This window comes from Neofelis nebulosa, chromosome 3, assembly GCF_028018385.1.
Source record: "Neofelis nebulosa isolate mNeoNeb1 chromosome 3, mNeoNeb1.pri, whole genome shotgun sequence".
NCBI classification, from domain to species: domain Eukaryota; kingdom Metazoa; phylum Chordata; class Mammalia; order Carnivora; family Felidae; genus Neofelis; species Neofelis nebulosa.
In genome coordinates, this window is record NC_080784.1 from 66047532 (window position 1) to 66072111 (window position 24580).

At 40.4% G+C, this 24580-nt stretch overlaps 2 protein-coding genes across 14 annotated transcripts in view; one reads left to right on the forward strand and one right to left on the reverse strand.

The window, feature by feature from the left end:
* MARCHF1 (membrane associated ring-CH-type finger 1) overlaps window positions 1-24580 on the forward strand; it is an 899266-nt gene that overhangs the window by 864828 nt on the left and 9858 nt on the right. For 11 of the 12 annotated variants that reach the window (XM_058720976.1, XM_058720974.1, XM_058720983.1 and 8 more), the window contains one exon: window positions 17956-18103. In XM_058720976.1, the coding sequence (XP_058576959.1) occupies window positions 17956-18103 (148 nt within the window). Of the gene's footprint in view, window positions 1-17955; window positions 18104-19655; window positions 23990-24580 lie in introns of those variants that run through there. The other variant, XM_058720981.1, reaches the window with a different exon arrangement.
* TMA16 (translation machinery associated 16 homolog) overlaps window positions 1-24580 on the reverse strand; it is an 86761-nt gene that overhangs the window by 17996 nt on the left and 44185 nt on the right. For both annotated transcript variants that reach the window (XM_058720987.1, XM_058720986.1), the window contains exon 7: window positions 6753-6863. In XM_058720987.1, the coding sequence (XP_058576970.1) occupies window positions 6794-6863 (70 nt within the window). In that variant the 3' untranslated portion in view covers window positions 6753-6793. The remainder of the gene's footprint in view (window positions 1-6752; window positions 6864-24580) is intronic.

Below are 24580 nucleotides of genomic sequence, written 5' to 3' on the forward strand. Positions count from 1 at the left end.
ATTTTAGCAAATACATAGATTATCAGATCACTGAGGTCCTAGGGAAATTTTCCTCTTGTGCTGCCATTAAGTAAATTTGGTAAAGGTGTATATCATTTACAGTAATTATACTCTAAGATGCATTGTGTTAATGACCATAATAATCAGCCAGCATTTCCTGGTTGCTTACTGGTGTTAGGCACTGTGCTGCATGCTTTGTTGTGTACCCAGCCTCATTTAACTCCCCCAAGAAACATGAAATAGGTATTCCTATTAGGAATAGGCTTAGAGAAGTTAAATAAACTGTCTAAGGTGTCTGTTTTTACTCAGTGGAGCTGGGATTCAGTCTTAAATCAATGTTATGCCTAAGTCAGGTATTAAGCACTATTCTACGCTGACTCTGTAGGTCAAAGTAGGGAGTGATCGTATCTGCCTGCAAAGTTAGAAAATGCTTCCCAGGTAGAGAGGGAGTTGAAATTGGTTATGAGTGGTAACTAGATGTCTCCCAGTGAGACGTAAACATTTGAAGACATTCTATGCAAGAAAACAGTGCATTTAAATTCACACAGGATGAGTAGTTCACAAAGTGAAAATAGCTGGCTTTGCCAGAAAGAAGGATAACCATAGGCAAGTTTCTCAACCTCCCATCCTCATCTACAATGGAAGTAATAATAGGATGCCCATCATTGAGAGGTTTTGAAAATTAATAATGTAAGGCTATTAATATTATTGTTAAGACAGATAATAGATGAAGTTAAACAGAAGCAAGTACCAGATTATATCCAATGCTTCGCTAAAGAAGGACATGGGAAGGACAGTAAGGGTATTAAATAATGAATTGATATATTTGGACTTTTGAAAGGTTGCTTTGCAGCAATGTGTGGAGAATGAATTGCCCATGTAGTTGAGCCAGGCACAACATGCAAGCTAGAAAACAATATGGACTTAATTAAAGCAGTAGCTGAGGGGACAGAGAGGAAGGAACTTAATAGGGTTTAGTTACTGAACGACTGCCAGAGCTGAAGATGAGAAATGAGGTGTAGGAAATAACCCGTGATGGTTCTCAGCTTTCTGCCTCCACTGATTAGGTGAAGGTTTTAATCATTAACTAAGGAAGAATATACATGCAGATGAACAAATCTGGGGAAATAATATAAGAAGTACAGTCAGAACACATGAGTTTGAGATGCTTGGGCGCCGGCGAAGTAAAGGAGGTGAGTCTGAGAGAGGTTGAATCTGGACTCGGAGGGAAATGTGGGTGGAAGTCATCAGGATATCTGTGGTCGTGGAAGCCCCAGACTCAGATGAATCAGTGAGGTGTGAGCTATGATGAGAATGTGGAGGAAGATGGAGCCCTGGGACCCAGACGTAGGGCCAAGTGGAAAAGAGAAACCAGCAGACATGCTCAACAGCACCAGCCAGAAAGGGGCAAGAGACCAGTGAAGAGTGACACTCTTGAAACCTAAGGCTTAAAAGAAATTGGAAGACTCAGCAGTGCTGTGTCGAGTGCTACAGACAAGACTTTGAGTAAACGTAAAATTAGGAGGTCCTCAGTAATTTTTAGCAGGAACCATTCCAGGGGGGCCACATTTGTGACAGCTGGATTTCAGAGGGTTGAAGAATCTACAGAAAGTAAGAAAGGGCTGACATTCAGAGAAAGGTAGAATATGCATTCTAAAATGTTACCTGTGAAGCAGTAAGTAAATGGCTTTTGGTGGAGCAGAGAACCAGGGACTGTGTTGTTGTTGTTGTTGTTGTTGTTGTTGTTGTTTAACTGGAGATAGATGTATAAGGTTCTTAAATATTAAAAAAACAAAAATAAGCAACTAAGAGGAAAAAAATATGGGGAAAAGCAAATGGTCAGTACACACACACACACACACACACACACACCCAGCAATCTAAACTATTAACATTTCAACAACAATCTAGTATCAATTTTATCCTGTTAAATTGGCATTTCAAACATGCTCAGAGTGGAATAATTTTCCCAGAGAGCAAATTTGACACATACCAGAAGTCTTAAATATGTAATATGATGTCTCCATTAAGTTTTATTTCTAAAGATTTACATTAATGAAGTAATCATGGGTGTGCACAGTATTTTGCTACATGAATTCTTGGCACAGTATTAGCTATAACAGTGAACAAACAAATGTAAAACCTAAAACAATAATACTTCCAGGAGAAAACATACGAGAAAATCTGTATGACTTTGGGATAGGCAAAAAATAACCAAAATAACGAAAATTTCTATTAGTGAGACGCTAATAGAGACTTCAGTTGCTATTTGATAGCATATATGCAGCCATTAAAAATGAAATACAATGGCATTCGTGATATATCGTTACCTTTTAAAAACTGTTTTTACTGAGGGGCACCTGGGTGGCTCAGTCGGTTAAGCGGCCGACTTTAGCTCAGGTCATGATCTCGCCGTCCGTGAGTTCAAGCCCTGCATCGGGCTCTGTGGAGCCTGCTTCCGATTCTGTGTCTCCCTCTTTCTCGCCCCTCTCCCATTCGTACTCTGTCTCTCTCTGCCTTTCAAAAAAAAAAATGAATAAATGCTAAAAACTGTTTTTACTGAAGTGTGTTAGCATAATGTCTCCCTTTTATTTAAAAATAGAACTCTTGGGGCGCCTGGGTGGCGCAGTCGGTTAAGCGTCCGACTTCAGCCAGGTCACGATCTCGCGGTCTGTGAGTTCGAGCCCCGCGTCGGGCTCTGGGCTGATGGCTCGGAGCCTGGAGCCTGTTTCCGATTCTGTGTCTCCCTCTCTCTCTGCCCCTCCCCCGTTCGTGCTCTGTCTCTCTCTGTCCCAAAAATAAATAAAAAACGTTGAAAAAAAAAAAATTAAAAAAAAAAAAAAAATAAAATAAATAAAAATAAAAATAAAAATAGAACTCTTACTCAGCATTGTACTTAAAGTTCTAGCCCCTCCCTATACGTGCAAATGTTCTGGAACACTGTAAAAGGGAGTGTCTGTACCTGCTATGCAGATAGGAGAAAAGTACTGTGGCCCAGAAAGTGGCACTCCTTTTTGGTAGCCAATGGGGGGATCAGTGCATGGAGACAAAATCCTGTCCTCCTGGGCTCCAGTGATAGAATGAATGATAGGCCAGAGCACAAGTGCAGACAGAGTCTTTTAAGTTCAGGATGGATGGTTTTTGTGAGGTGACTCAGACTCTGCAGTCTCTTGAACCATGTGTCCCGAAGTAGTCCTATGTTAGACCCATTCTCCAAGTTCTCCCCTGCTAGAGTGGCTTGTAGATGAGACCTATTGTCAAGGGTCATGGAAAGTGACTAATTTAGACTGCAGAGGGATGTTTTGTCCTCTTAGATAAGAGGAGAGGAAGTAGGAAGGGTGTGATGCAGTTATAAATGAGGATTTAGTCTAAAGACAGGAAGTTGAGAATTTATGCATGAGGGTATCAATGTTCTCCAAAGTAGAAGTTATATTTAATAAGACCCACTGTCAAGACATCACTTCTTTCCCTCTCCTGGAGGGAAAAACTAGTAGCAGAAACTACTAGTTAATCACTCTCTGTCTCCACTTTATCTTCCATACAGTTATAAGAATGACCTTTTAAAAACCCTGGTATCCTTAAACTCTAAAAGCCTTTCTATCTTAGTCCTTGGAGATTGCCTAAACTTGGCCCACACCTCAAATCCATGGCCTGGGACCATCCACATCTTGTACCTGCTTTCCGGAAGTGCCTGCAGCCTACTTTCTGTTTCTACATACTCTGTCCATATAGACTGTCCCCTTCTGTTCATATAAATCTGATCTCCAAGATGAGTCACTTTGTGGATTTTGTCCCCCAAATTCACTTACCTCACCATTTGGTGAGCTCAGTAGCAGGAGAGCAATCCCACCATGAAGCCCAGGGGCTTCTGCCTTCTGTCAGCTACCCCACAACACTCTCAACCCCTCCATCTTCTCCTTTCCTCAGGATAGACAAACTTTCTCCACTGTCTCGCTCAAAGAGATCAGCCCACATCCGTGTTCCTTGTGGTCTTGATTTTCACTCCAACTAATCATACAGAAATTTATTTTGAACAAATTCTGAGAAGGAAATCTGGGAAGGACATCTACTTTTCCCCACACATAAATGTCTGTCAATCTCAGGCCCCATTTTCCCTGCCTTTGGGTTGATACTCAAGGCTCTTCACCATCCGGTCCTGCCCACTCTTCCCACCTCACCTCTTGCCTTTTAACCTCTTGCTCACGCTCTGAGTCTTTGCAGTTTCCTCAAGCAAATCTGCATCCCGCAGAACTGTGTAAATTTTCACATAATTCACCTTATCCTCTTTCTCCTTCTTATCATGCTCAGCTCAAGCATTGAAAGCATTTTATGATCTTTAATAGAAAGGGGATGTTTAAATGGGAATATTAAACATTCCTACTCCATTTTCAATGTGGATAACTGAACTTCACCTCTTGGTTTTTATAAGAACAAATTATTAGAGTAATATTAGATTGGCTTACCATTGGCTTACCATATTCCTGTCCCTTTGCAGGGATTCAGTAGCACTAGAGAAATGGACAACTGAATCTGCTGAAAAATGATGCTTATCAGAATTTTAATGACTGGGAATTAAGGACATGGAGAAGGAAGCAGGCCAACCCATTTTTATTAGATTTCCAAAGAGATGGGGTGGGGGGAGAGGAGATAAACTATTAAATAAGAACTTTTAAATAAGAATTCCTCTCATATTCACTTGTGAGTCTTAAAAGCTAGGAAGAAAAATGGAATCTATTCTAGAATGTGAACAAGTATCACTTGTGTCTCAACAAATTCCACACAAAGAGCAACCAGATATGAGGGATACATTGCTTGAAACAGACTTCTCAGCAAGGGCACCTGGAGGTCCAGAACAAGTTGTTTTCGGCGTCCTCTAAAAGGACATAAAATTTTTGGCTACCCAGAAACTTTCCTTGGTTCAAAGCAACTTCTTAAATGGAAGAACACAAGAGTTGAGTGTGGTAGGATGGGACACGGTTGCATTTCCTATACTGCAAAATGCAGGAATGCAGTTGAACATTCCCCTGCAAACAAGAAGGAGCTACCAGTAGGCTGAGAATCGGCATTTGAGATTTGGAATTCATTCTGAGTACCGCAAATGAGGAAACTGGCCAGTTGTGGTTGTTTTCCAAACATGTCACGTCCCCGAACCATAAGTTTCATTTCCAGCCTGTAGAGATTATATGTACCTCCCACCCTTCCCTGGTCCAGTGCTTCCTTATTTTGTAAGAAGCGGATATGTTACTATTAAATCAATTAAAGGGAAAGGCAGCTTAAAGCAAAGGCCCTCAATCTGCAAAGTGTCTCAGACCTCTCTGAGAATTCAGTGAAAGGATATGGACCTCTCCCCAGAAAAAGTAAATGTAACGTTTTACATACAATTTACAAAATTAATATACCCCTAGAAATCCCAAGGAACTTGGCTCTTTAATGAAAAGGCTTCAGTTTTAGGACAACACTCTTAGCAAAGGCTCAGTCTCTAAAATGCAAAACAAGCTTAAAAGTAATATATTGAGTCAGCTAATTATGCCGGATGTCAAAACGCTGCTAAAACTGATTTTTATTTGGTTATCTTTGTGTTATTATATCTAAAATGTGAATCAATAGTTAGAGTAAAGGTCATTGGCTGCCATTTAAGCTGGAGTAGAAGAGATATTTATTTTTCAAATTTATTTCAAATTTTTATATGAGAGTAAAAACACCAGCTACAATGATAAAAACATTATATACAGTGTTCAGATGTGACACTACTATTAAAGCAGGCTAGAAATAGGATGAAGAAATTTTTTTTTTACTCTAAAAATAAGTATTGACAATGAGCTGTCAGTAGAATTGACACTTTGTACAATAGAGACGCCACAGAGAAAACTTGCTTTTTTCTTTGCTGCCACCCGAAGGAATATTTTGGAAAGATAACTATATACATTCACACATAAGTACAACAAGACAGTTGAGAGAAAGAAGCATTTATGAAATCAAAGTCTGATGGGCAAATACAGTTCCCTGTTCTAATACACAAAGCCCCACAATTATGATGCTAATGTAAACTCTAAGAAAGCAGGAATTTAGGTTGTGTTCTCTTGCACCTAGAAAATATCTGACACATTGTGATGCTTCAGTAATTAGCTCCTGAATGAAAAAATCCACTACTCAATAGAGGGGTTTTTTTGTGTGTTTTTTTTTTTAATATATTTTTATTTTGGGGACAGAGAGAGACAGAGCATGAACGGGGGAGGGGCAGAGAGAGAGGGAGACACAGAATCGGAAACAGGCTCCAGGCTCCGAGCCATCAGCCCAGAGCCTGACGCGAGGCTCGAACTCACGGACCGCGAGATCGTGACCTGGCTGAAGTCGGACGCTTAACCGACTGCGCCACCCAGGCGCCCCTACTCAATAGAGTTTTAAGAAATCTACATATAACCTACTGTATTGCTCTGGGCAAATCAGTTCAGTTCTCTGGACCTCCGTTTTTCCATGTAGAAAAGGAGGGGTTAAATTTGGGTCTTTTAAAATTGGGTCTTCTAATATTCCCAGTCTCTATGATTCTGCTTAGTACATAGGTACTTTCTTCTAAACTTAAATGATCATTTTAGGTACAAAGAGCCAGCAAGCAATGGCTTATGAAGACCATTATGTACCTTAGTACATAGGTACTTTCTTCTAAAACCTAAAATGATCATTTTAGGTACAAAGAGCCAGCAAGCAATGGCCTATGAAGACCCACATGCACATGGACGAAAGGAGATACTTACAAATGAAATAAACATGAGGAATATATATTTCTGAGGCATGTTTATTTCTTCTGGGGAAGAACATCATAGAGGGCAGTGGCAATTCCAGGAGTCCTACGCAAGGTCTTAAATCTGTAGAGAAGAAGGAATATGCCATTTTATGGAATGTGATCCAGTTATTCTCTCTGTTTTCTTTGTGAAGTCACATCCCATAATGAAATATCCCCACGGACACAGCACCGTAGATTTTCTGACAGCTTAGCATGCCTGAAGTGGTAACACACTGATCTCTCTTCCAGAATGTATGATATGGTATTTTTCACCATGAACTCAAGAAAAGACAGACAACCAAGTATTGGTTGAATATTTTAAAATAAACTTTATTAAGTGCATCTCTTAAGTCTCTAAGTAATTTGTGTTCTTACATGACAATACTAATCAGCCCAGATTAGGGTGAAATTTTTTTTGGCGGGGGGTGGGGGGGTTGAGGGGGTTGGTAGGGAGGTAGAAATATTTTCACTCTTGTGGGAAAATATTAGAAATTACACTTTCTCCCTAAAATATTTCCCTAAATTTTTATTTCCTCAGAAAAGTAATCCTCAAATTTCAGCATACAAAAATCAGTTGGGAATGTTTATTGAGAATGCAGATTTCTAGATCCTCATACAGATCTGGGACAGAGCCTCAGAATTTACCATTTTAACTATTACCATGTCAATTCTGATGCGGATCTGCCAGAGTACCTCCTAGCACATCTCCCCTCTAGACAGACCTAGCTGTCCAGTTCTTTCTTTTTTTTTTCCCCTCTCATCTTCATTTGTGACATCATTGCACCCTCTAGTGGATGATTGTACTCAGTAATTTTTTTTTCTTATACTTAAAAACACCTTGCTCAAATCTAAGGAAATCTCATTGCTTATGAATTTCTTGAATGGAAACAATGGGAGCTCGGGAGAGCGTTTATAAGAAAACATGTTTACTAAGCATCAAATTCATATTTATGTATATATATTTAGTATGTAATATACACACATTTTACAAAAAGAGAGAATTTTAATCCTGGTAAGTTTGACTGAATTTAAGATAGCTAATAGGCTTTTACAATTTTTTAAGTTCTTATTTATTTATTTTGAGAAAGAGAGAGAGAGAGTGAGTGGAGGAGGGGCATAGAGAGGGAGAGAGAGATTCCTAAGCAGGCTCCTGTGCTGTCAGTACAGAGCCCCATTCAGGGCTCAGTCCCAGAAACTGTGAGATAGAAACCAAGAGTCGGTCGGACTCTTAACCAACTGAGTCACCCAGGTGCCCCCATATATTTTTGTCACTTTGTATCTACTGACCACAAATTTTTAGACTATTTATACCTGTATTGCTGATATTCTCACATAGCAGTTTCCATAAACGCCTTCCAGCGCATCAGTACAATAACTTGGGTCTTCCAGATCTCCTTCTGAGCATCTTTTAGTACCTAGTAGTCCTTGAGACCCCTTGAGTCACACCTAAGATCCACAAGTCTTTTCAGAAAGTATTATATGTCTTTTACCCCATGGCTTCTATCTCTGAAAAACCTTGTTTATTGAGGCTAAAACCTCAAGGATCACAAATTCTGTTGGACCAAGCAGGTAATATAAATGAGTAAAGTAAGCAGGGTGTAAACCAGAGAGTGGTGGGGACTAAGGAGAACTGAGTTTATTACATTTCAAGGAATTCAAAAATTAATATTTGTGAACCCACGATGGGCCTAAGAACTATATGGAACTTGGTTTTACAAACCAGTTAAGGACCCCTGGTTTATTTGAGGGTTAATTAAATGCTAACTATTATGGATGTTCCCATGTATAATTCTAACAAAGACCCTATATAAGACATAGTAGATCATCCCAATTTTACCAGTGAGGTAACTGGAGCTTGAGGAGGTGGGTTACTTGCCCAACATCAGAGTCAACATCAGGGAGTTGAGACTTCCTGCCTGGGACTCTAGTCCAGGTTGGCCTGACCCCAGAGTCTGTGTTCTCATTCACTTCATTCCAAAGCATCTCTGAGCATGTGGCTTCTTGCCTGTTTGGCCTGACTGTCACTTTATGCTCCTCACCACTTGCCCCCCATGCGGCCCCTAATTCTCCCTGTTTCCCGCCCCCAGCCTGGCTCTTTCCAACATCTTCTGTGATCTCTTAGCCTCTGATTCTACTAGTGTCTTTGCATTTCGACCATTTCTTATAGGGTAATTGACACCTTTCTCTGCATCAGCATGATTCTTAGTAACTTATTACATCGTAAGCTAATGTGATAAGCACATTGATACAATTTTTTTCTTACTATTGCATAAATAAGTGCACCTTTTCCTAGAGCTTTAAAATGGTATTTCAGTGATGCTTAGATTTTTGTTATAAGTTAGATTTGCCCTGATATAACATCTCTACGTTTCTACTCAACTGGGCTGTTTCTGAGCACTACTGTAAATACTGGAAAGTAATATGAACTCTTCTCTAAAGTACTATAGAGCAGTTGGCTCAAAAAATTTTTTGAAAATTAAATATTAAGAGTAATTGTGTATAAAATTCAAGTTAATTACTTTTGGAGGAGAATGAGCTATTTCTTTCACTTATCCATTCTCAGGTAACTTCTTGGGTTGTGCAATCACTAAGAAAGAATGGCAGCCCTGGGGCGGGTTTCTGGATGTTTCCTATCAGGCTGGCTTTCATGTTCTCCATTCCTCAAGAAAGACATCATTATAATCCACACACCCACATTAATGCTTTTTTATTTGGGATGTTTGAGTCTCTTCAACCTTTTATAAAAACTGTCACCCAAAATAGTATTTCTTTGGGAAGTCTTAACATAACATTTTGAATTGAATTTCCAAACAAAAAAGAATGAAAACGTACGGGCGCATATATTGCAACCTGTGATGTATTTTTTCCAATCCTAACAGAAAAGAAGCTCTCATCATGCAGCCTTTTATATGATTCTACCTAGTTTATGCAGAGTAAATTACCCACTTGCCCTTCTTTGTACAAATAGTTAACAAAAACAGACTGTATTTCCCTGCTATGAGACTCAGTATTCAGAAAAAAAATATATTTGAACTTGGAAAATAGATGGAGATGGGTGGCTTTGGCTGCCTTAATTGTGTATGAACAAACCCCAGCTCATCCTTCCTTCATCCTTCGGTGATCAGCTATCAACAAGAAGCATCACTCTAGAAGATAAAGACAATTGAAGTTTAATTGGATACAGTGCTGCAAGTTCCAAGCTAGGGTAGCCACTAACTTTATTGAATTCTTTTTAAGTACATGGAACTGCTCTGCACTTATGTGCGTTAACTCACTTCAACTTGACCCTGTAAAGTAGGTACTATTCTTATCACGATTTATAGGTAAGGAAATGGAAAGATAGAAAATTGAAATAACTCACCCACGATCACACAGCATTTAGTGGTAGAGTCAGGATTTGAACCCAGAGCCCTCATTTTTAACAAGTACACCTTGAATCGAAGACACAGAGTACATTGTGAAATTGCACAGCTCATTCCTCAGTGTTGGATTCAGCCAGGCCTGGGTATGCATATTGGGAACTAGCTCCCCAGGGGATTCTGTTACACAGCCAAGTCTGAAAACTACTTCTAATTGTAAAAGATTCCCAGAACTGAACAATTTTTATTCTTACTTCCCTCCATGTTCAAATAGTGCCCATTAGTAACTCTAAATGCCGAAGGAGACCGACCGAGCAGTAGCAGGATGTAGCCGTTGATTCCAGGTTCCCAAGTGTTCCTCCTCTTTGTGGGAAAATGTGTAAACCGTGTCTCAGTAAGACTGGCCAATTACTTGCAGCATTATTTTTACGTAAGCTGGGTATCTATGGCTGTTTTCCCCAACTTTAAATTTTTTTTTTCAACGTTTTTTATTTATTTTTGGGACAGAGAGAGACAGAGCATGAACGGGGGAGGGGCAGAGAGAGAGGGAGACACAGAATTGGAAACAGGCTCCAGGCTCCGAGCCATCAGCCCAGAGCCTGACGCAGGGCTCGAACTCACGGACCGCGAGATCGTGACCTGGCTGAAGTCGGACGTTTAACCCACTGCGCCACCCAGGCGTCCCTGTTTTCCCCAACTTTAAATCACCACATGCTCAAATGACCCCCAGATGGTAGCTGTTCATGCTGTATATTTCGAGTGGAGATTTGAAGGTTCATCTGGACACACGGCCCATACCTCACTATTCGCGCTCGCAATTTTTTTGGACATAGATCCTAACCCTTCTTGCAGTGCAAGACCATCTCCTTCTGTCCTGTTGTCAAGAGAAACAAAGGAGCTGCATTCAGTCAAAAGTATAGAATGCCCCTTCGCATTGGACCTTGCTTGAAAGATGTTAAATAATTAGTATCAGTGGACCAAAAGTGGAAGAGAGAACTGGGCGACGAATGGGGAGGCTGATTTCAGATTATAGTAGTCGCACAGAGAATTTCTGGATATAACATTTGAGATCTGGGCTCCCACTAAGAAAGCCAGGAGATCTATGTACATAGTTTGAATCATGTACCAACTTGAATCATGTACACTTTCTGACTTGTGTCAGATAATGAGCACCTTAACTAATCAGTGAGCTTAACTACCCACCCTCCACATCTCAACCTGGCTTTCTTGTTTCCTACCTTTCATCAGGTTTGTGGTAAATATCACTAAAAGCCTGAAGAAGTGGTTCAGTCGGTTAAGAGTCTGGCTCTTGATTTTGGCTCAGGTCATGATCTCATGGTTTGTGGATTGAGCCCTATGTCGGGCTCTACAATGACAGTGTAGAGCCTGCTTGGGATTCTCTCTCCCTCCCCCTCTCTCTCGCTTTCTCTTTGACTCTTTCTCTCTCAAAAATAAATGAGTAAACATTTAAAAAATAAATAAATAAAAGCCTGAAGAGGTCACAGTTTCCTCCAGGGTTCTCCAATCCATTTTTAAGAGAGAAATTATTTACCAAGGCATGTCTGTGAATTTGGGAATTAATTAAGTTCTCAAGAGTTAGGCCTTATAGATGTAAAGAGTCTTTTGTTTGGTTCTCTCCCACAGTATTTGAATTATAACTAATGAAATTAGTTTTACTATGTTTTCATTTTATTAGTTTTAATATGTTTTTGTGTACCTAAACACTAATTTGAAAATTAAAATAAAAAGCAAAATGGTTTGTTTAGTGATTAATGAGCTAATGACAAGTGATTTTATTTTATTTCAAACAGATTCACTGATGTTGTGATTTTTTTCATTCAACCTGAAATACTTATATCACAGCCAAGTAACCAACCTGGTTTGTTGATTTTCCTTCCCTGAACTACTAATCAGTTTATGACAGGGAGTGACAAGTGCTACTTCTAGTATAGGCATCATTGAGGTCACCATACAACTCTGCCAAGTGTCATTAGACAGGTGGTGCTCAAAGTCTACCTTGCATCAGAATCACCTGAGAGCTAGTTAAAACATGGTTGTAGGGCCCCACCTCCAGAGCTTCTGATTCAGTAAGTCTGGTGTTAGGCACAAAATATTGCATTTCTAATGTTAAAACTCAATTCAGGCATATTAAAATTTGTAACAGTTTATGTGAGCAAAACTCAGTTTGAATCCGGCAGCACAAAACCAGAAGTGTTAGGAACTCTTTACCCACAGGATCCAGCGGAGAGACTATACAGAGAAAGGGCGGGAGGGAAGAACGGAAATAATTTGATTGGCTGTAGCTCAAAGCCTAGTTGACTGTGATTGGTTTATCCTTAGGTTTCCATTTCCGAACCTTCAGGCATTTATAGGCTTAGATTTTGGTTTGCTTAGGTAGGCTGTGTTGGCATTAAAGCCATCTCAGCCCCACGGCCTCCATGTTTAGTTGAACACTAAACAAGAACCAAGTTGATGCTGCTTCTGGGGAACACTCTTTAAGAACCACTGCCCCAGGGGTGCCTGGGTGGCTGGGTTGATTAAGCATGTCACTCTTGATTTAGGCTCAGGTCATGATCTCACGGTTGGGTTAGAGCCCTGCATCAGGCTCTGCTCTGAGTTGACAGTGAAGAGCTTGCTTGGGATTCTCTCCCTCTCTCTGCCTCTTCTCCACTTGCACTCTCTCTCTTCTCAAAATAAATAATAAACATTAAAAAAAAGAAAAGAAAAGAAAAGAAAAGAAAAGAAAAGAAAAGAAAAGAAAAGAAAAAAAGAACCACTGCCCCAGGAAACAGATTCATAAATACAGAGAAGAGGGAAAAGGGTCGCCAGGGAGAAGGTAGGGGATGGGCAAATAGGTGAAGGGGAGTGGAATATACAGGCTTTTAGTTATGGAATGACTAAGTCACAGGAATAAAAAGTACAGCATAGGGCATATAGTCAATGGCGTCATAATTGTGTTGTATGGTGACAGGTGGTAGCTACACTTGTGGTGAGCGTAGGGTACCATATGGACTTGTTAATCACTACATTGCACACTTGGAACTAACCTAACATTGTGGGTCAACTATTCTTCAATTTAAAAAAAAAAAATAAAGAAAGAAAGAAGGAACCACAGCCCCATGCCAGTGGACCCTCTAGAAACTTCACCAATATTATAAGCCTCAGAACGTTTACTTACTGTCCTCTGGCACAATATATCTTACTAAAGCATATAGATATGTAGTAAACTTTAGACGCCCCGGATATTATTTTTACTCACGTGAAGTAAAACTCTACTATGTAAGTCGGTTCGGAAAATTTTAAGTGCTCTGACAGGGAGTGACAGTTAAGTGTGGTTTTGCATTTATGCTGGGTTGTTGAAATATCCAGGAAGAGCTTGCTCAGCTGGCTGGCTGGGAGCTCCTGGATCTGGCTCTACCAGTGGGCTGGAAGGCACTGTTCTCGGTACTAGTACAGTTTGGGCCTGGCGCCACCTGGTGGTAGTTATTTGCTCCATCATTCTGTAGCTTTGCTGATAATCCAGTTTCAATGGCTGTTAAGAAAATTAGAAAATGTAGTGGAAACTATGTCAAGGAAGAAAAAGAAATGGATTTAGTAAAGCATTCCTTAGCCCGTGTATTTTGATAGTGTGCAAATAAGCGTCCTCTATTCTTCTCTGATACAAAGATTTACAAAAGCATTCTTATTGGATGGTACTTTTTAATTTATATGTTAGGACAGAATAAGAATACAAGTGACTTAAACTAGAAAACCTTCACAGTTTGATTCAGCCAGCACAAATGGAACATTTCACAGAAACAATGTGAGTATAAATGCATCAATTTATACTCCAATTCAGAAGTCCTCAGAAAAAAATCTAGTTGTATGATTCAAAGTGAATAACAGTGTTCTGCTCAATTCTTTCCATTGTTGAGGGCTTTCCATAAGGGACCAAAGGCCAAGAGCAATAAAGCAGGTACCAAAGATCTAGAGATCCAAAGACAGCAAGGTCCAAGACCACCCACGTAGGAGGTGCTAAGATTTTGCCACAGTGGTTTTGCCAACATTAGCTAATCCCTCATTTTGGAAGTGTAAAAGAGGACTGAGCGACTGATGGGGGATGGACAGGGGGATTGGTGTTGCAAAGAGTCATAGACAGCTGGACGGTGTGCTGTGGTGTATCACTGCCCCCTGTCCCTCAAGGAAGAGAAAGGGAGCTGCTGACTTATTTCCACCAGTTCCTTGAGTCTCCTTGGAGAGACATGTGTCGTCTTAAAACTGAGGGATTTGTAGATGGATATGTGACTCAGGCCTGAATAATCTAGAGAGGAATGGCAGTGACCCTGCTGTCCCTGCTGGTAGTAAGACAAAGGTGAGGTTGTTCCCCTGGCAGAGAGCTATGTGTCATCAATGACGGGCCAGACGTTACTATTTTCTGTGTGCCTTTGGGCAAGGCCAATGCAGAGACGTCTCAGAAGTGGTGCATGAGAATTTGCATCCCAAACAAACACCCAGGTGATGCTGACACCACACTGCTGCTGAGCAGGGGCCACACTGACGGAGGGTGGGGGGCAGCTCTCCTGTCTGATATCCCCCTTCAGAGAGGTCCCCGTGGTACACATCGGACTGGGGTCTGATGGGCATCAGCATACATTATTTTATACAAGTGGATGGGGGGGGGGAGGGTGGTGAAAATGCTGTGTGCATTCCTACAGATTATCGCTTTCCTGTAACAGAATATTTTGTGAACTGATATTCAATTTCAGCATCCCAAATATTAAGTTAGAGCCCTTTCATGATAGCTTTGGTTTTGTTTTGTTTTTTTAATGTTTATTTTTGAGAGAGACAGATCATGTGCAGGGAGGGGCGGGGGGTGGACAGAGGATCCGAAGGGGGCTCTGCACTGACAGCAGGGAGTCCCATGCGGAGTTTGAACTCACAAACCGTGAGATCATGACCTGGGCCAAAGTCGGCCACTCAACCCACTGAGCCACCCAGGTGCCCCTCATGACAGCTTTGTTAAAAGATTTCTATCCTTGCCTTTCAATCCATTCCTCATTGTAAAGCCTTACAAAATGTATTCAAACTTTATAAACCTGAAAACACAAGAATACGGGTGAACATTTTACAAAATACACTGATTTCTGTTAATGCTCAGTGCTGAATATTGTGTGCAATAATGTAATTATTAGAAAGAGGGCACTGTGGTATTGCATTCACCAATTTACCACTGTGGTATTGCATTGTGATGTCTCATGCATTCCAGAATAGTCCCTGTAAGAATTTATAAAGGGAAGCAGGGAAGTTTGATGGTCCCTTTACACTTCACTTCTCCTTAAAATGCTACTGAGATTAGGAAGTGACAACTTCAGACCTTCTATTGTCTGGAACCAGAAGGAATCTTTACAAATGAGTTGGTCCATCCTTGTCAGCCCCACTCATATTTTTTTTATTTGAGCCTCATTAAATTTGAAGAATGTGTTCTCAGCCACCTCATCAAAATGCTCCTTAGACTTAAGAAGACACAATTCTTAAGGTTCTTTTTCAAGCCAGTTTTACAAGTGACGGTTGATTTGGTAGGGATATTTTGTTACTGAACATGTTTTCATCTGCTTGGAACATTTAGGAAATGTGAACGTGTAAAGCTGCCTTTCTGCACCATCCGGCAGTTTTTATTTGGTCATACTGGATATAAAGATAATTCACAACGGTCCTTAAATCACGAAATGGTATTGCCAAATGATAATATTCTGTTTTACAATGAGACAGGTTATTCAGATTAACGTGACAATAAATCAATGACAAAACAGATTTTTAAACATCAGTCTTTCACAGAGATGGTATGAAGTTTAGATAAAAGCCAAGATACACATATGAAAACCTTCTCAGTTCAGTGTCGATTAATTACACGTAGAGCCTAGACTGAAGCATCGGTTCTCCCATAGCCGCATTACCAAGATTTCTCCATTATTTGTTTGATATAATATATAAAATACAGTTTAATCAAAAAAGAAAGTACAAGATGAAGTGTGAATTTTTCATTGGTTCTAACAGACCCTTTATAAGGAAAACTGCATGATGACTAGCCAGTAGGGGAGGAATGGATGGTGTTTGGAAATATAACATTTATTTCTCTAAAGTGTTTACAAAGCTTTCTGGCGCATCATGACCAGATGTTAAGTATTGTGCTTTCTTACAAATGAAATTATAGGATCTTAATCGTCAGAATGGAAGGCACGTTAGGAAGTATCAATTTAACTCTTCTATCAGGGGTTGCATTTGACAGCAAGTAGCAGAGTCCTGAGAAACAGTGGCTTAATTAGACAGAGCTTTATTTTCCCTGCATATAAAGTGGGCATCCAGAGAGAAGCTGTTGCTCATCAGGCTGAGTCTCTCCAATTCTCAAGACTTTCCCTGGAGCTTGCAAGGAGCTGTTGGGACTCCTGCCATTAATTATGAATTCCAGGTAACAAAGAAGAAAAACTGAAGGAAAGGAAGAAGGGGAAGTTCCTGTGCCAGGAAGACAAGAACTCAATATCCCAGTAGATAGTCATCTCATGTCATTGATGGAAACCAGTCATTGTCCACCTCTGTCAGGGAAGGTTGGAAGGCAGCTTTTAGCTGGCCACAATGCCAACGCTCACAGAATTAGTCTGTTAATAAAGGAAGAAAAGAAGAAGGTTCCTCTCCCCATACCTCTCTGTTACAGTCTCTGCCACAATCTATATCTTACAGAGATGAAGCGATTGGCTCAGAGAGGTTAAGCAACTTTACCTCTGTCTCAAAGCTGGTGGCAGAGTCAGGACTTACGGAGCATGAACATATGCCCTCTTGTTTTCAACTGAGGACGTGGGGATGGGTGGGAAAGGAATGGGGGTCTTCTGAAGTTCTAAAGAGTTTGCTTTAGCAAGAGCATAATAAGAATGGGGAAAAGAAATCACGGATTCTTCAAAGTTTGGCACATCGATGTGACAAAAATCACAGCGATTTGATTTCCCTTTAGAAATGGTGCAGTGAAAAATAAAGGCACAATTCCTAACACAAAAATGAAGTCACACTGTAACCGTCAAGGCATTAAAATTTTGAGTCTGTTTCTCCGAAGTAAATAATGGACATGTTTCCTCATACAAACCTGAACTTACTACAGTAAAAATTGTGGTCCTCTTCCTCCCCCAAGAGGGATCAGCCCTCAACTTCCTGAGGAGTATGCCTAAGGGCCAGTGATTTTGACGGTAGTGGTAGCAGAAAATCAAGATTGTGCTTGAAGGGCCTTCCTCAGATTCTCTCCCATTGCCCAGATGATAAAATGTGTTCTCTCGGAAAAGGGCTGTGAACAGATGTTGACTTTCACAGATACCATTCAGCCGTTCAAGTACCTGTTAATGTACATACGTTCAAGAATGCAACACTATATCCGGTTATGTGTTAATCCGAGAAGAGATTACTTATTACTACTTATAATCTAGTACCACAAAGGAGGGAGATATGCAGAAACCTGAAGGAAATGTTTTCCAAAAATTGTACAGCCGTAAAACTATCCCATCCGTGTTATAGACAAGAAAACTTCAGGCCAGCAAAACAGAAATTACTTGATTTAATTTGTTTAGGAAAATATTTGTTTTCATTTTAATATATATTTAAGTTATATATAACTCCAGGGGTTATGATCTCGTATCTTTCCCAACACAAAGACTTATTTGAATGTTGTCGTGTCATTTGAAATTGCAGGTATCTTACGTTTCTCCTCCATTCATGGTCAATGTCTGGCATATAAATGGGGGGCCAAGTTTCCTAGTCAGAAATTCAGTATTGTAAGTGATTCATTTACAATTGCAGTGGGAGAAACTACAGATGACCACCAGCGAAAGGAGGAAAATATTCTGCTCTGTCACATTCCACGTAATCGCGATCACCTGTGTGGTTTGGTCTTTGTATGTATTAATAGATCGGACAGCGGAAGAAATCAAGCAAGGCAATGATAATGGTAAGAGCATGTCTCTTTTCTTTTTTCCTCCTATTGGTTTCTCTGATGACATCAGAGGTGGGTAGGGAAGCTATTTCCCCTGTTAGGTCTTCATGTGTGATAAGCTAGCAAAAACCAGTACTGGCAATTAAGTCATCTCCAGTTATGTTATAAATACTCTGATTGAATGCCTAGGGTCCCACGCTGAGGTACGAAATTTATCAAGTCCATATAAACATTGGTAAAGAGAAATATATAGATGTCATACATCACTTCAGGCTTTTCAGGAACTGATTAAGAATCATGTTCTGCCTAGGGAGCCTGGGTGGCTCAGTTGGTTAAGTGTCTGACTTCAGCTCAGGTCATGAACTCATTCATGACTTGTGAGTTCAAGCCCCACATCAGACTCTGTGCTGACAGCTCAGATCCTGGAGCCTGCTTCAGATTCTGTGTCTCCCTCTCTCTCTGCCCCACCCCCGCTTGCACTCTCTCTCTCAAAAAATGAATAAACATTAAAAAAAAATTTTTTTTTAAATCATGTTCTGCCTGATGTGAAAAAGCAAACAATTGTGAAAGTGGAAGTTTTTTCATTTAGTTTAATTCACTATAGTCATTGCTTCTTTTAAAACATGAATAAGACGATACTCTACTAGAGAAATATGTTATACCTTATTAATTAGTACCATATAATTTGATAGGAGTAGATTAACACTACGGTTTGAAATTTTAGCCATACTGAGTTTAATTGTGAAGGATGGTGTCAAGCCTACAAAGAAAGCTGTTTCAAAAATCATTAAGGCAGATTCTAGGATCTGAAAAAGATAGGTCATTTAAAGCAGAATAAAAAATAGACTGTTTATTTTCACTTCTGAATGTGCTCAGCTCCATTTCTCATCAGGCTCTACCAGCTTCCACATATGGCATAAATCATAGCTGGTAAAACAATGAGAAATATTCCCAGAACCACCCCCACCATCAACCCTTGAAAAAAACAAACACACAATATTAAGCCACTGGTGAATTTAAAAAGAGAAATTGTTCAGGTGATAACACTGTAAGTTTGTAGTATTTTCAAAAATGCCTATTGCTTCCCTCAAAGAAAGAAACTGAAAGAAATAAAAAGGTGACAGGAAGTGAGGGAGAGGAAGTGAGGGAAAGAAAGAAGAAGGAAAAGAATATTAAAAGGAAAAGTTCTGTTATTTCTGCCTTTCTTTGGGTTCGTAACAGCAGGAGCAATGTGCCATTCTCACGCTTGCCCGCTCGGTGGCAGCAGGGAGCACCAGCGCGCGCTCTGGGCGCTGGAGAAGCGGCTGGGGAGGAAGGGACTGTGAGGACCCGCCTGCTGCGCGGCGATGTGGTGGCTAGGAAAACGGGTCGGTGCAAGTTGTGTTTGTGTTTCACTTCCATGACAGTGATATTTACAGTGTATACCAGACTAGACTGTTTACAACTACATTATGCATTAGTCCTGAGATACTGGATTTTTAAAACATGTCTGTTACATCCCTGAAATAAGTTTCCTGAGGATAGGACTTTTTTTTTTTTTTTTTACCCACGCCCCCTATACTTACAGGGACGGGCCCAAGCTAAGTAACAGAAAGTGTGCCATACACACAGTCATGTACGTATAGAACAACAACGAGGCACCCCACCACCGCCCTCACCTTAGCACACCCCAGTATAAGATCTTCAGACTCAAGTGTTTTCCTAGCGATCAAGGGCAGCCCTAACAGCCAGGGATAAGTAGTTGTAAATGTCTGATTTAGAGTTCAGTGTTTGAGAATCATAGATCGGCCCCAGTGTAGCCCTGCCTTCTCCCAGCGGTCGCCATGATACCAGCAGGGCACCTCCTGTTCTCCTCTGGCCACATGAGAGGAAAGGAAGATTATGAGCACCTGTCCTGGACATAATGAGAAGAAGCAATCTTGTGTCACCCATATACAGTCTAGAACCTCTCCCTTACATTCATTTACTCAATCCCACTTCTGAGACAAGTGAGTGAACAGTGATCATTTCTCCTACAATGAACAGGACTATCTCCACTTCAGCCAACCAAAGTCTCCAGAACCCAAGAAACCCTTGGCCCCAAGCTTCCTTCCATTTATCTCACTCTGCCTGCTCATTCTCCAGTGCTCCTGGATACCCTCACGCCTTCAGTTGTCATTTCTATGCTGAGAACCAAGCTCCAAATTTATCTCCAGCTCATACTGCACTCCAGATCAGGCATCGACCTCCTGAACGTCTCCATTTAAAGGTCTTCCAAGCACCCCAAACTCAATGTGTCCAAACTTTTAATCTACTACCGCTGTCCACCCTAACACCCGTGGGAAAGGCATTACTACAAACACCTGTTGCCAAATCCATTTGGACTGTCATTTCTCCTCTCCCTCTCCCCAACTTCTGCCTTCAGTCAATCACCAAATCCTATTATTCTGCCTCATTGGTCTCTGGAATCTGTCCCTGTCTCTCTTTCCTGACTGCCCTCATCCTTGTGCAAACTATCCTTTTACTTGAACACCTGCAACAGTATCTTTACTAGACCTTCTCCAGTTCTGCCCACCTTTAACCCATGCCCAATGAGGTATTCATTGCAAATTTACAAAACACACATCTGATCACATCCTATCCCTACTTAGCCATTACTCTTAAAATATATCCCAAACTCTTTAATGTGACTAAATTGCCCCCTTCCCTGCCCCCACCATGACCTGGTTGTAGCCAATTATTCTGAACATTCGTTCAGCCCCACGAATGGGGCTCTAGACCTTTGCTCAGCTTTTCCCTCTACATGAAACCTTCCTCCAGCTTCTGTCCACCACACATTCAAACACTGTTCTGTGTTCTCACACCGCTCAACTCCCACTCAGCCTTTGCAGGTTGCCTTAAATATCACTTCCTCTGGGACACCTGGTTCAGCAACCTGAGCTAGAACAATTGTTACTACCGTAGTGGTTCTCAAAATGGTTCCTGGGACTGATAGCATTAACAGCACCTGGGCAGTTGTTAGAAATGCAAATTCTTGGCCTCTCTGCACCCCAGACCTATGGACCAGAAATTCTGAGGACAGAGCCCAGTAGGGCTGTGCTTAAGAAGCCAACGGATGATTCTGATGCCAAGTATTGAGAAACGTGCTCACCTAGCATCCTGCACTTAACCCATTTCATTTTGATTGCATATTGGAATTACCTGTGGAGTTTCTATACCCTACAAAGCCTGAGTTTTATCCCCAGAGGTTTAGGTTTAATTATCCCCTATGTCATGGTATTTGCAGACATGATGAGAAGCTCTGCTGTACCAGGAAACTTACCACATACTATTGTAATTGCTCATTTAATTGTAAGTCTCCTGGCACCAATAGACTCTGAGCTCAGGGAAGGACAGATTGCTCTCCAGCATATATCCCTGGGGCTGAGCACTGTGTCAGGGACCTGGGAAGTTGCCCAGTCAACATTGTAGAAGGAATGATGAAGTGTGAGTGCCTCATACCCCATGCTCACACTTTCCTACCTTTCATGTTTCTTGTAGAACTTTTCTTCAAAATGCCTGCCCCCCACCTCAGTTCTGGGTGGATGCAGGATTTCAGGCCAGAGTCTCCCAAATGAATTATCACTCAGGTCCCTCAGATTTCCAAAAGAAAATACTGAATGATAATCAAAGGCCATATATATATATATATATATATATATATATATATATATATACACACATGGTCCAGGGTCAGGTCAGCTTTCTACTGTATACTTTTAAAAATTATTTTCAGTTTCTTAAGAGCAAGTGGAAATGAGATGAATTTTATCTTTGGTGTTCAGAGCTTCTGAATTAGGCAGCAAGATATTCATCAGGAAACCATATCCATGACTTCCTACAGACCCACTTGCCAGTGGGACAGTTCCTACCTAACTTGGATAATTTCAGATGGAAACTATAGTGACTTTTGCAAAGGGTACCATCTGTACTTATGTCCAGATTGTATTTAAAGCCTGACTTCCCAAAGTACACATTTGTAGGTAGTGTGGGCATCTGTATGAGTTGTTATTATTTTAATCTCCCTTTGGCATTGGGACTGTGAGTGCTGAGCCTGAATTTACTTTTAACGTCTGAAAAAACTGCAAAATTTAAAAGTCAAAATATTTTAAATCCATTTCGAAAACCTTCAAAAATATTGGAAGAGGAACAAATTGTCCTTCTTCAACCCGAACTGAGGTTGAATGTAAAACAGCAAAATTCTTTGAACTGTAATAACAATACTGAAAGGGAAAAAAAAAAAATCCTTCATGTGTTTTTAATGGTTGTTCTTTTAGATTAAATAAGCCTGGTGCCCCAGATAGCTCTCTCTCTTCTCTCTCTGTTGCCTTTAATGACAAAAAAAAAAAAAAAAAAAAAAAAAAAAATCAAAGACTTGGTACTCGAAACTTTAACACACTCAATCACCCATTACTAACTCTAATTTGGGGGAACAACGTCCTCCTGCCTTATCTTTACATATTCTAGAAAAATGTTCCAGTATACTGTTTGTGTGTTGAAAACAAAACACAAAAATACAGACCAGGAAAACACAAGAATTTATACTATTCGAGAGACAGTAGGTGCAGAGTATTTTTTTTTAATGAAGTATATAGCTGATATACAATATTAGTTTCAGGTGTACGACATAGAGATTGGACAACTGTATACATTACAAAATGCTCACCGTAGTTGAGTGTGGTCACCATCTGTCACCACACTGAGCTGTTACAATCTGGTTGTGTTCCCTATGCTGTACTTTTCACCCCATGATTTACTTACAACTGGAGGTTTATACCTCCGTTCGCCTATTTCACCTTTCTCCCACCTCCTCCCCTCTGGCAACCACAGTTCTCTGTATCTATGAGTCTAGAGTCTATTTTCTGTTTTCAGTTTGTTTTGCTTGTTGTGTTTTAGATTCTACACAGAAGTGAAATCATATGGCAGGTGCAAATTTTAATCTCGCCCTAGAACTATGTAAATGTGTACACCACAAGGGGCTAGCATAACAAATCGAATTTTTTTTTTTCATGCCTGCCCCACTTGTGAGCCTCTAAGCATCTCCAGGGCAGGGGCCATGCTTCATTATTCAGAGAGGATTTAATATGAGTAGAGGTTCAAAAAATGTTGCCAGCTGTGGCTGATCCCAGCAGACAGGCACGATGGCTGTGCCATTCTCGTTAGCTGTTAACATCTGCTTCGAGTGGGTGTGAAAAATCACTTCCCAGCAATCCATATATTTTCCATTTGAGCACTGCTGTTTAAGCATTCCTTTTTAAAGTGAGTGTATGCACTGTTATTGTTAATAACCCAAAGATGATAAACACTGACTTGAGCTACTTGTCAGAAGCCCAGGCTTCTAGTTCTGCCCTTGGTCGCGGACTAGTTACGCTGAATAAAATAGTCACTCTGAAGCTCAGATTCCTCATCTGAAAAACGAAGTTGGACTGAATAACCTTCAAAGGTGCTTTCTGATACATTTTTCAAAGATACTATGAACTTGACCTTGCATCAGATAAATGGAAACATCGTGTTTATACAAATACCACACATATATATTTGTATAATTTATATATATTTATATATTCCTTTTTTTAATGTTTATTTATTTTGAGAAAGAGGAGAGAAGGTGAGCAGGGGAAGGGCAGAGAGAGAGGGAGAGAGAGAGAATCCCAAGCAGGCTCCATGCTGTCAGAGAAGAGCCAAGCCATGGGGCTCCATCTCACGGACCGGGAGATCATGAGCTGAGTGGAAATCAAGAGTTGAACGCTTAGACTGAGCCACCCAGGTGCCCCGATATTTATATATTTCTTATATATACTCATACTTTTATATATTTTTGTATTTTTATCTTTACTCACAGTGAATACCACCATTAAAACAAGTTAAGGAAAATGTTACAAATGTGTGAGGTTTTTTTTGTTTGTTTTTTTTAATGATTTAAGCAACAGGAGAGAAGCAACCAGGACAAAAGTAAAGGAGAAAACCATCCCCTTAGCCCCATCATTCACACACACCCTTACGCAAACACATTTCATAACTCTGCATAACCTAAGCACCCAGCCAAAAATATCCCAACTTACCAATGAGATGCTTTTTCTAAATATATATTGTCCCTGCAGCTGTTAAATGAGACAGGTTCTCTTCTGCTGTTTGGGGATTTTAAAAGCCTTTTTAGACACACTCCAGGTGTCTCCAGTTACATGATCTACACAAGATATGCAGAATACTTTGAGAATTCCAATTTAAAAGCAGGAAGAGATTTTAGGGATCACTGTTTTAAAGATGAGGAAGTAAGCAATTTGCCTCATCTTCAGCTTTATTATGAACACCCTCCCAGGAGCCTGTGGTTTACCCAATTTGAACAAGAAGCAAGATGTTACAGGTGACCCTGCATGTGTTTCTCCAGTGGAGAGAGCTGGGGACCCTGTTCTATTAAAAGAAACATATTTTCAGAGAAACAATATAGCTAGAAAATGAGTCTGGAAGAGTCTG